This window comes from Octodon degus, unplaced genomic scaffold (genome assembly GCF_000260255.1).
Source record: "Octodon degus isolate 3935 unplaced genomic scaffold, OctDeg1.0 scaffold00086, whole genome shotgun sequence".
Lineage (NCBI taxonomy): Eukaryota > Metazoa > Chordata > Mammalia > Rodentia > Octodontidae > Octodon > Octodon degus.
Genome location: NW_004524662.1, coordinates 6,603,484 through 6,616,628, shown reverse-complemented (window position 1 = coordinate 6,616,628; position 13,145 = coordinate 6,603,484). Strand labels below are relative to the sequence as shown.

The 13,145-nt window shown below is 34.1% G+C and overlaps 1 protein-coding gene across 1 annotated transcript in view; it reads left to right on the top strand.

Moving 5' to 3' along the window:
• The window catches only part of Npas3 (neuronal PAS domain protein 3), an 812,688-nt gene that overhangs the window by 166,403 nt on the left and 633,140 nt on the right, over positions 1-13,145 (top strand). Inside the window, exon 3 of the mRNA XM_023721834.1 lies at positions 5,643-5,887. Within this exon, the coding sequence (XP_023577602.1) occupies positions 5,643-5,887 (245 nt within the window). The remainder of the gene's footprint in view (positions 1-5,642; positions 5,888-13,145) is intronic.

The following is a 13,145-nucleotide window of genomic DNA, read 5'->3' as shown; positions in this document are numbered from 1 at the left end:
AGAAAGTAGCAGTATATCTATCCTAACTAATTTGTATATATATATATATATATATATATATATATATATATATTAATTGGTCATTCATTTATATCCCCCTATTTTGTTTAGTTTTGTTGGAGGTGGGTATTCCATGCCATTCAAATACTGTAGGTGTGTGAATTCAGCAAAATAATCCAATATAGTCCAATCCAATATAGTCCAATAGGACTACTATTATAGTCCTATTAGACTATAATAGTAGTGGGTTATCCACAGGACTGGCAATGTCAGAGGTTGTTGACTTGAGCCATTGCCAGCTGAGCATATTCTTATGGCTATACTTTTTCTACCTCGTGTTTATACTTTTCTGGTGGATGGTTAAGACCAAGATAAAGCAAGACCTATATAACAAAAAATGTAACGTTTGTATCTGATAAGGTCAGCTAAATCCCCTCAGGATTTACCCTGAAACCATGTACAGCTGTTTGTAGATCCTTTGTCAGTGTCAGCTATGTGGATGAGTCACAGCCATTGTTTGACCAATTTGCTCTCTGTGAAAGCCTGAGAGAATGTTTTCTCTCCATGTGACTCTCCTTAGGCACACTCTACATTGTCAATCACTTTCCTCTGTGGCCCCATAATCTCCTTGATCAGAAAATTTGGGATACAACTGAGTTAGAGGACGTTATGGTACAGGTTCTCTTAACCATGGTAAATACTTTTATAAAGCATTATTTATACAGAATTATAACTTTATAAAATTATAATTCCATTTTTCAGAAAAGAAAAACTGAGGCATTATAAGTTAAAAACTTGATGACTTTACATAATTACTAAATAATAGGGGCAGGATTTATACCTAGGCAGTCCAGCTTCATACTCTATATTCCTATTAGAGGACATTGTAGATCTTACTTTATTACCTTTTTGGGTAGTATAATTAGTGATCATTGTGAATCTTAAAATCACTTACTATCTCTCTCAAATTATACACATTTACACATAATTTTGTAAATGATATCTAGTAAAATTATGTGTATATGAAAAAAAGCATATGTCTTGAAATTTTTGGGTTTTTTGGTTGTTGATGATAATTAGAGCTAAGGATGATAATATAGTCTACAAAGAATTGATATTTCTATCTTTTTTCTAAGGATGAATAAAATCTTTTTTTACTATTATCTGAAATCTATTTTTATTTTTAATTTATTTTTATTAATTTTATTGAGAAACAAATAGCAGTGAGACAGTTTCAAAAATGACATTTTCAATAATTAATACGTTTTTTCTTTTGTTCCCATAATTTTATTGAGAAATAGCAATGAGACAGATTCAGATCAAATTGGTAGGACAGTTTCAATAATTAATACATTGAATACTCTCTTCCTAGTATTTATTTGCTGTACAAGATGTAGACATGATATCCTGTCCACTATTAGTATAAATCTTTCTTCTCACTGAATTAAGAGAAAGTAGCTGTATATCTATCCTAACTATTTTGTATATACAGATACAAAATGGTCCTTCATTTGTATTCTCTTTTTTTGTTTATTTTTTTCAGGGATGGGTTTTCCATTGCCATTTAAATATTATAGGTGTGTGAATTCAGAAAAATAATCCAAAGTCTAAATGCAATAATATTAGAGCATTGGGAGATCAGGCCCAGGAAGTAACTAATTAAGCACCTGAAGTTTACTTTGGATGTCAGAAATTGATACTGTAACATTTAATTCATGTACAACCAATACATTCTTTCTTCACTATTATAGAAATTCAACCACAATATTTTGGTTTAGTATAGAGTGTACAAAAATAAAGTTTATTTTAGATTTTAATGTAGTCTTTAATTCAATTTGAGAATTGCTTATAAGTATGCTCTACTTTACAAAAGCAAGCAAAAGATTAATCTACAATCTGTATTACTGTCTTAAGGTCTTTAGCTTCATCTATTATACCAGCTTCTCAACCACTTTTATAATCCTTTGACTGTATTTTATTGCTTTCCCCCTCCAAACCAATTACTACTTATTACAGACGCAGGGATATCATTCTGAAAGTCTTCTGAACTATGGTGCTTGCATAATGATGTGATGTGGGAGTCATGGAAACCATTTTTTTTTAAGATTATGGCCAAGAAGATTACTCTAGAGGGGTGATATAGTGTATATTAGAGTTGGAAAAGAGGGAAAGGGGTTGAAAAGAGCACAACAAAGAGCTATGATAGAGGTGCATAAAATAAGCCCTATCCAGGACTATTTTAGAAAAGTAAGTAAAATACGATATTTAGAGAAGGCAACCAGAAATGCTCATGCCTGTTTATTCCCTTTCCCCAGGTGGATGTAGAAAAGCTGTCTCCCAGCTAACTTTCCAGAGCCCATTAGATTGATCTCTGTGATCTTAGACTTGCCCTTTCAGTGAGGATTTTTTTTCAGTTTTGTTTTCAAATGTACAATGAAATTCTCAGTATGTGTCTCTATCTTGAATAATGTTTAAATAAATTTAGCCTTTATATCCTCAAATATTTCTAGTTTCTTTTTTTTTGAAAACTTTCAAAATGCTTTCTTCTAGTTTTCTGAAAGATCCAGTAAATAATTTATATCTGCAGTCACATTGCATATGCAATGAACAGTACCCTGCGAACCTATGAGATAGCTCAGTGCACTAAGTACTTGCTTTGGCAAGTGCAGGGACCTGGGTTTGATCCTGGTCTTGCATGCCCTGCCGCACCCACCCCCAGAGGCATGCTGAGCCAGGGACCAAGTCCAGGCATGGTGGTGCAAGCCCATAATCCCAGTGTGGGGAGGCTAATAAAAGGAGGATCACTATGAGTCTGAGATGCACAGTGAGACCTTGTACCAAATACATTTTTTTTTAAAATGAAACAAAACAAAACAAAACAGGGTCCTAGAACTTCAGAGTACTAAGTTGTGAACTTTCCTTATACCCTCCCTTTCATATTTTTCCTGGCTTCCATGAGGATTAGTATTTCCTTCAGTCTATTGAAAACCTTATACATTTATATTAATTTCATTTTTTTCTTGTCTCTTGTTTTCTTTTATTATCTTTTTTATATATCAATTTCAGGTAATTGCTAAATCTGCTTTGCTCTAGTTGCATAGAGAAATTCTTGCTATACATATTAGAAATGTTAATTAGGTAATGAATGGGTTGATTCATGATCATTTAAGTGACATGCATAAGAAAACGAACATAAAAAATCCATGTAAAACTATCTCTAAATCTCAGCGCCCCCCCCCCAGCATTACCTAGATGAAAATGAGTTCTTGACCATATTTAACCATGACATGTTTTATTTGGGTTGCACACTTTTTAAAACATGTAATTAGTGAACATTCTAAAATTGGAAATTATAATATAAAAATTCATATTGTTTTTTTTTTTCTAGAAATTGACATGCTGGAAACCTGGTAATACCAGACAGTCCTTCCTCAAAACAGTGATGAGGTGGAAGTATACACAGTCCTTTTACAGAGGATGTGTCCAGGTTTCCACAGTCTTCTTCAGTCCTCTTCATGCACTGACTGTAAAGATCCTTGCAACCTCTGCTCTAGACTAGAACTCCACCATAGTCAACTTCATAGAGCAAAAAACAGTAAAACTTTTATCAAACCTTTTGAAATAGTATTGGTAACGGGAACATGAACAAAACAAAATACTTAGCTTGAACCACTCCACATCCCCTGCGTATAAGTGGTAAAGAAAAAAAAGTTAATTCTTTGTCATAGCTAATTGATTATTGATAGATAAGTTGTGGGCGTTTTATTTTTTATTATTTCTTTTTTTTTTTTTTTTGGCGGCACTGGGGATTGAACTCAGGGCCTTGTACTTGCCAGGTAAGCACTTATTCTACTGAGCCATCTCCCCTGCCCCAGTTGTAGGCTTTTTAAAAATAAAAGAAGGCCTGAGATTCTTTTCATATCTAATATATTAACTTGTGCCCTAGTTATACTTTTTTATACTTGGAGACATCTGTCACTTTACTCACATAATTTATGTGAAGCTAAAAAAGTTGAGTGTTTGTAGCATCTTTTAAAGACCAAGATGCTAGGAAGTAAATGATGCAACACTTCTTTTCTTAGTCTAATATTAAGCGGGTTTTTGCCTGAAGTTATCTATCACCAGTCATACAAAGGGACAAATGTTTATCATCTTAGACTGCTTTGACTCTGAAGATAACAGCATTCACTTATCTAGTCTTGTGATAGCCATAGTTACCTAATACAGAGGACTTTATCAATAGAGTAAGCGTGATGTCCTTGTTGGAACATTAACTTAGCAAATATCTCACCTGGAGCATTTTGGCATTTAAAAAAAATTGCATATATTCAGTAAGGTATTTTGGGTGTCTTAGTAAGTGCAGTTTCTTCAGTGAATGATACATGGCATGCAAAAATGTAATATGCAATATTATACACCATAGTGTATTGTTAGGGAGTGGAGCCATACTGCCAAACCCATTTTAATCTACTTTTAAATATATTTTTCTGGAGTCATTTCCTGCCCTCTTTTTCCTCTGTCTTACTGTGTGGGAAGCCATAATGCTAGATGCAGTGATGTAAAATGTTTTCAGAGTTAAGTACTTTGGGTAGTTCAGCTTACTTTATTAATATCTTGGTATTGTTCACATTACCCAATTATTTATTGGGTCTGATTCAGAATGCATTTCTCATCAGACAAGAAGCAATGTGGTACAGAGAAGGTGGAATTCTGTCAGATGCCATACACAGCTTCACTTGTGCCAGATTCTGCCCTCAGCAATGTGAGCACACTTCAAACAGAAATGCACATGAATAGTTAAAGGAAATGCTGGATCCCACCTGTTGCCTCTTCTGTGAAGTAATATGTCTATAATGTTTATAAATTTTAACGACACACACACAGGACTTTACCTTCCAACCTTCATTTTATGTTACCCTAAAGTTTGACTGAGAGGTTGTTCTTTAGTATCTTAAGAGAATTTATCTTTCCAGTAATAATATGTCCACTAGAAAGGAATTATAGAATTCTCTTATCAGCCAGATATCAGCACATTTCAGGAGTTGCATTGAAATCTTTATTTCAGTGTGATGTTTGCTTCATCTGACTGAAGGTGTCATGATCCTTACTGAAGACTGGAAACATATCAACATTATATTTGTTGATTCTGTCAAAGTGAAATGCATTTGTCTTTACCTTTTGTTCCCCAAGATGATAATTGAAATTTTTTTTCAAAATGTTTCCTTTTGATGGTTCAAAGATCTCTTGCTGATGAAAATTTAATGAACCAAATAATTAGCTTGAAAGTAGGTATATACATATAAGCTTAGTCTGTTAATTTTCCTCACATATAAACTTATGCTATGTCTTAGAAACAATGATTATATCTCAATGCACATGGAATTGGAGGGTAAAAAAACAAATCTAATGTGGAAAGTTCTATTTTTATTCACTCTAATTGGTGAGGAGAACCCAGAGGTAGAATGTTCTAAGTGACGTTGCCTGAAACTTGCTTTCGTATGGCACTCTGTTTTTGAGTGGCTTTTGCTAAGCTTTTCGTCTTTGTTGTTGTTCAGGAAAGAGAGAAATAAAAATGAAGCAGTTTCTGTTTGGTGACAGAATTATTTATCCTAAATGACTCTTATCTACTCCTTTAATTTCAGTTTACAAGCATTGAGAAAAGAGAAGTCTCGAGATGCTGCTCGTTCCCGCCGGGGAAAAGAAAATTTTGAGTTCTATGAATTGGCCAAGTTGTTGCCTCTCCCTGCTGCCATCACCAGCCAGCTTGACAAAGCATCCATCATTCGACTTACAATTAGCTATCTGAAAATGCGGGACTTTGCTAATCAGGGGGACCCTCCTTGGAACTTGCGAATGGAAGGCCCTCCACCCAACACATCAGTAAAAGGTAAGTTTTAGACCACTGTTCAGTCTGGAATATGGTGGTCTGTAGGTTTCTCTAAGATGAAATGTTTACCATCATCCTTTCTTCTTTTCCTGCATATCAAATCCTTTAAAGGGATACAAATGTGGAAATCTGAACTCTGCATGAGAAAGACACCATGTGAAGGTGAAATAAACCTCTTCTATTTCTATTTTATTTTCTAAGTCTGTCAGCCTACACATTCTATTACTTTATAGAGGATTTCACAGAAATGAGAAAGAAATGATTTATATATTAAAGTGCTTCTGGGGTTTAATTTATATCATAGGAATATGTGTAAATTTTTCTTGATGGGAGGAGTATGGGAATGTTGGCTAATCTGTGGAACTAACAGGTTCTGCCTTAAGTAAGCAAAGCCAGTAAGAAAGCAGAGTCTAGCTTGAGCAGGCCTTTTTGGAGTTATTGATTTTATTGGCCACAAAAATCAATCAATGTGGTAATGTTTCATGTTTCTTTGCAGACATATTACCTTAAAGTTATAAATACAAACATGTATTTGTTCTTCAAATTCTTGATGTGCTTACTCCTTAAAGTTACTATTTTCAGAAAGTTAAGTCTTTTACTCAGATATTCAAGACAGTTGTTTTCTAGTATGTTCCTGAAACTCCTAAATGACTTTTGATTTTTGCATTTGAATATGCATGCATGTATTTGTTGATGTGTATGTGGTATTGGCTATGGATTTTTTGTGTTTAAGGCTGTATTATTCAAAGGGTATGATCTAGAGGAGCTCTTAGATTTCTATGTCCCAACCTTATATCTAGGTCCTTGATGAGAACAGAATAAAAGTGGTCATTGTAAGGAACTGTTGAGCTGTCCATGACTTCCTTGGAGGTGAATGAGAGTCTCTAGTTATGTGATTACGTCTTACCAACCACTTTTAGAAAAGTCTTGGTAGTCTTGGCTGTTGTATAACAGTGTACTGAGAGAGAGCTATAATCTTTTATAGAATTTTGATTGGATTAAAGAATCAAAGCACTGATTATTTAAAATTCAATGCTAGGAGCTCTGATCATGCATGTGTGCCTACATGTGTAAATCCTTGAGCACTGAGCAACCCTAATATGAAAATCCTATATTAAAATACTCCATATTTTTAAGCATAGACTTGATACCACAAATGTGAAATTCTATACCATGACTGTATATTTTATGCATAAAATTCTTAAAAATGCGGCATACAGTTACCTTCAGGCTCTGTGTAAAGTGTATGTATGAAGCAAATAAATTTTTGGTTTAGACTTGGGCCCCATCTCTGAGACATCTCAATATCTGTATGTAAATATTTCATAATTTGAAATCTATAACATTCTAGTACCAAGCATTTCAGATAAAGGATATTTAATCTGTGTTTACTTAAGGATACCATTACACTTATAAGAGGAGCCAAATTTGAATTTAAATTGTAATAGGTTATTTTCATGTAGAGCAGTGGCTGACAAACATTTTCTATAAAGAACCATGTAACTGTTTATCTTGATATATCAACTTCACTGTATTAAGAAATGCCTAGCAGATTAATAAATCACATTCCAGGGAATAATTGGGTGTGCCATGGAAGCATGGTCTTGGTGCCACATATGGTCCCTAGCTTGTTCCTCTTTGGTACTGTTTCCTGCTCTGCTTCTTGACCACTATGAACTAAGCTACCCCGTCCCACCAGGTGGTATCTAGTGGAGCCAGCTGACCATATACTGAATCTCTTGAAAATGTGACCTAATATAAACCTTTCTTTCTTTAGATTTGACTGTCAGGTATTGTAGATCAATGAAGGAAAGCAAATGCATGTTGTTTAATATATATTTTAGGCTTAGGAATCCATAAGGGCTTTATAGCATGAAGTCAGATGTACATAGGATATAGATGAAAACACATGGTTGTGTTTGAAGAAAATTGTATTTATGAGACAGGCAGCAGCCACTGAATTTGACACATAGGCCATAGTTAGCAGACCATTACTCGAGAGTATATGATAAAAAGCTGAGGAGGACATATAGCAGAGATAACACTCAAGAACAGGATATAAATATAAGGTGACCCACAACAAATAAATGAATGCATATTCTTTTTTTTTTATTCAGTACCAGTGATCTAGCTCGGGACCTTGCACTTGCCAGGCAGACACTTATGCCACTGAGCTATCTACCTGGCCCCTGAATGTATATTCTTACTGTTCTTTTATAGTCCTTGTCCCATGAGAATGTGTATGTCAACTTGGTAAAAAAAAACTAGTAGATATTTCTAGCTATTAAAATAGAAGTAAATTTTCCCAAAATAAGATACTAGTATTATTCTAGTAAATATACATTAAATTTATTTTTTCACTCTAAGGCATAGGCCATATAACCATTTTTTCTAAATCATGCAAGTTGAAAAAATAAATTTAACAGGTTAGAAACATGTCAGTATAAAATATTACTATTAAACTTGAAATAAATTGAGAGACTAAAATTATATTAACTTGTTGAACATGATTATCCTGTAGATCCATTTTGAAAGGAATTTGCAATGACTAGGCTTTCCCAGTAATGACGGAATCTAGTGTAGAAAAATGTGATGGCCACAGTTCTTTCTCTTGGATGCTTGGAGCATGCCTGGTCAGGACTACACAGTTTATCTTTTTCTTTTACATTTCAATTTTTTTTCTTCAAAAGGAGTGAGTTGTGTACAGAGGTTAAATGCTTACAATTTATCTATATGTCTAGGTTTGCAGCCTTCTGGTTACTGAGGTCTATATTAAGTCCATAAAACAAGATAGTATAAATTTTCCAAGTTCTTACAAGTCAACATTTTAAGCATATTTTGAATTAAGATTGTCTTAAGTATCCTCGGTTCTTTGCATTTTCCTAAAAATTTTGTAATCAGCTCCCCATTTTCTGTAAAACTCCTTCTGGGAGGTGGATAGGAAATGCATTGAGTCCATAGATGGATTTGTCCTTTTTTTATTTTTATTTTATTTATTTATTTTTTTGAAGAACCAGGGATTAAACTTAGACCCTTGCGCTTGCCAGGCAAACACTTATTCTATTCAGCTGCCTCCCTGGCCCCCATAGATTAATTTGAAGAGAATTGTCATTTTGGTAACACTGAATTAATCTATAAGAATGATATATAATCTATTTATTTAGGGCCTTATTAATTTCTATAGCCAAGTTTTGCATTTTTCATTGTTCAAGTCTTACACATATATTTTTAAATTTATCTATAGATATTGAACATTTTGACATCATTATAAATGATATTAGAGGGCTGGTGAGATGGCTCAGTGGTCTAAAGCACCCACTTAGAACAAGCTTAACAAAGCATAGGGACCGTGGTTCAATCCCCCAGCACTACATGCCAGCCAGTCCCGCCCCCTGGTGGGCTGAGCTGGCCACACACACAAACACACACACACACACACACACACACACACGCACGCACAAATAAATAAAGTTCTTTAAAAATTTTTTTAAAAAGATATTAGATTTCACTTTATAATTTTTCAGCAGTTGAATATAAAAAATGGTGCTTTTATACTACTGTAATCTTGCAATTTGCTAAGCCCACTTATTTGTTCTAGTGGCCTTTTGTAGATTTTCTATGATTTTTGTATCTAGACAATCATGTTATCTTCAAATAAAAACAGTGTTATTTCTTCCTTTCAAAAAAAGAAAAATGTGATGGCACCCTTGTGTCTTCACTTTTCTCTTATGTGATAATCCAGATTATGTTTAGAATCATAGATTTTTTTAACAGATCTAAACTTTATTATATGACTTTCCCCTGTTTCGCAAATAAGTTCATTACAATTGTTACCAGATCCATTGTAAGCATCCTCTCTCTCTCTCTCTCTCTCTCTCTCTCTCTCTCTCTCTCTCTCTCTCTCTCTCCAAAAGTCATTCTATATTAAAAACTGGTATTAATACGTAACAATTTGAAACATTTCTATCTAGTGTTCTGTTGTGTCAAGCGCATCATGTCATTTGTCTAAATGCTATTTATTTTATATCACCTTCATCAAACATTCTAGGTGAAAATTTTCTAAGCTTCAGGCTTTGAATAATAATTTATTTTTAATCTGAGGTCTTCATCAACTCAGTTCTGTAACTACTTATCCTGAGTAAGCTGAATAAGAAGAGAAAGAAAAGCGTCAGCCTCCAGATTTGTCACAGTCTATGAAAGGGCATGGGATTATTGATAAAAGAAAGGAATTTGTGGTGAGTGTTGAGGAACCTGAAAAATGATAGTGGAATTTATTATTATAAAATTCCAACCAGGTACTAGTAGAGTATGTACACCTACGTTGCTACATGTGCACCATCTATATGAGTAAGGTGGTGGTATGTTAGAGCGGAAGATGTGAGCGTAGTGACGATGTAATGCCTTATCTTGGCTCTCAAAAGCTGCTGTGAATGCAGTAGGTACTTTCTATAACCTGGTTCTGCTGTACAATATATGTACAATTTATTACTCCAGTTCTTTAATGCAAAACTCCTCCTCACTCTGATCAAACATTCATGAAATAACAACATCAAAAGAAATTTATTTTAATTTATTAAGGTTTTGTATGTTGTGCCCTTGAAGAAGTTCATGTGGATAAACAAGCTCATATAAATAACCTGCAGCACCATGTGAAGTGCAGATCATAATCCAACAATAAAAAGAGTAGACATTATACTCTGTGCTTCTCCAAGCAATCTCTTGAATAAATCTAAAGGCATTTTGAAATTTACATGAAAAATACTTGCCCTATTGTAGGCAGCATTTTTTATGTGGTGAGTTGATCATGTTAATAATTAAACTTCAAAGCTGAAATTTAAATTTGTCTCACACAACTATATAGAATTTTAATCATTTTAATTTGCTGCTGCAGAAAGATCTTTTACCCAGTATTCATCATTTTTTTCCTTAGCAGTCTATAAAGGTTGATGAGTTTGTTTTGTGGTGCCCATTGTATACAGATTATAAGATATGCTTGCAGAAAGAACATTCAGGTGACAGTGTGTAATATGTCCCAAGTCAATTACTTACTGGAAATGATATATTAAACAATTGGAAGATAACAGATAGTTTTTCCTATTATTTTAGGAATATCTGTATTGTTATAATACAGATCAACTCTACAATGAACATGATGCATTATTCAAGAAATGACCAGGCATTCTCAGCAGTGTTTCAGCTAAATAACTGATGATTGTAACCTTTAAAGAAATCTCATTGTGGTGACTGTTGGTAAATCACTTCTCCATTCATAGTAATCTCTATTTAGAGGCTATCTAGAAACCATTATATCTTTTATTAATCTTAAAAGCAATAGCTGCTGATTTGACATTTGCTAAAACTAGATAAATTTTCTGTCTTTCTAATATCACAGACTTCTGTCAGTTTTTGGAGTCTATGTGCAGCAGTTCTGTTAATGTCAGAATATTTAACATTATAGGAATAAGTTTGCATTTAGTTTAAGCATTGCAACTTTTAAACAATAATTTAACTATGTGTGTGATAGTTAACAATGCTAAAATAAATAAAATATAAAATATTCTCTGTTCTTAGAAAAGAATAATTGAAAGTTATTCAAGATATCCATGATTAAAACTGACTGAACTCATTGGGGAAGAACTTTTTCGCAGTCTTTCATTGTTTTAGTTGTCTATGTTGGGTTAAGTTATGCTTATTTCTAAGAGAACAGATTTATGGATTATTATTGAAGCAACATGTATATGTTTTGTTTTTACTAATAAATAAGGTAGGGGATAGCCCAGTGGTTTAAGTACCTGCCTAGTAAGCACATGGTCCCGAGTTTGATCACTGGTACCACAAAAAAAAAGATTAGACTATTAAAGCTGTTTAATGAATTCATTTAAAATACTCATGCAGGATAACTGATCACAGGTTATCCTATAGTGGCATTGAGTCACTAGGGTAATGGTTGCCCTCAAACATAGATAGCAGTTTAAAAAATGGAGTTTGTTCCAGTAGAAAGGTAGAGAGAGATTCTAGGACTGGCAGACTGATAGGTCTTTTTGGTATAAACAACTTTCTTCCACTTAATGTTGTAGTATTTTGCTGTGTGCTGGTTCACATTTACTTCTATCAAGTGATTTTTGTGCTTGAGGAAAAGTATCATATTCCTCCTTACTAACAGTCCCTGTGAAAGGAAAGTTCTTAGATTTAATACATGGTCAGATATACTAAGTATATGGCATTCCTTTTAGTTAGATATACGGAAAGGATAGAGTGTATTTAAATTATAAGCACAAGCTTCCTGTCATTTTGGGAGAGAAGGATAATTGATGGAAAATTGGTTCTTACTTGTTTACTTGTTTGGTTAGTTTTCCCATTGTTGGAAAAAATGCCTAACACATATAACTCAAGGAAAGAAATAGTTCATTTGGTTTATAGTTTCAGTCCATGGTCAGCTGCTTCCCAGGTAGAACATCATGGTAAAAGGGCCTGATGATGTGAAATGTCTCACATTAGGAAAGCCAAGAAACATAACACAGGGGAAGATGGCCAATAAGATGTATGTACCCTCCAAGAATGTTTTTCTCAGTGACATTATCTCTATCTTGGACTCAAATCTAATAATACATTCTGCACATAGTGTCACCATGATCAAGTCACCCCTCCTGGGATTGCTAATCTAGTCAAATTGCTAATCTGGTCAATTATGATTAACTATCACATTTCACCCCTTGTCCATTTGAAACTCAAATACATCTTAAACCATACTTCTCCAAAGAAAGACAATAGGAAATTCTTAATTTTACATAACAAAATATAGCTAACCTGAATCTAATCATTTCTTAAAAGTCTCTACTCTTCCAGTATTGTTTAGAGTCCAAATTGAAAGTTTCTTTTGAGATTCAAGGCAATAATCTTGACTATGAACCTTCAGTTTCTCTAAGTGTGTCTCCATTCTTGGCCTGTGACTTACCTTGGCAGATGTTTCACCTTCCTGGCACCTCCTTTTGGACCTCCGGTGGTCTCCACTGAAGCCATTGTTTCATCCCAACAGATTTACACACCATTCTGTCAGGAGCACATTGCCTGGCCTTCTAGGTCTTCCTGCAAGACAGATATATGGGTGAAACCTTCCATAACCCCACAAGTCTTGCATTCTGTGTACCTGTGAAAGCAATATTACATGAATGTCACCAAAGTCAGCTGCTGGTTTGAGCATCATCCCATCCCCCAGGACCACGACAGCAGTAATTTTTGCATGCCTAGAGGGTTGAGC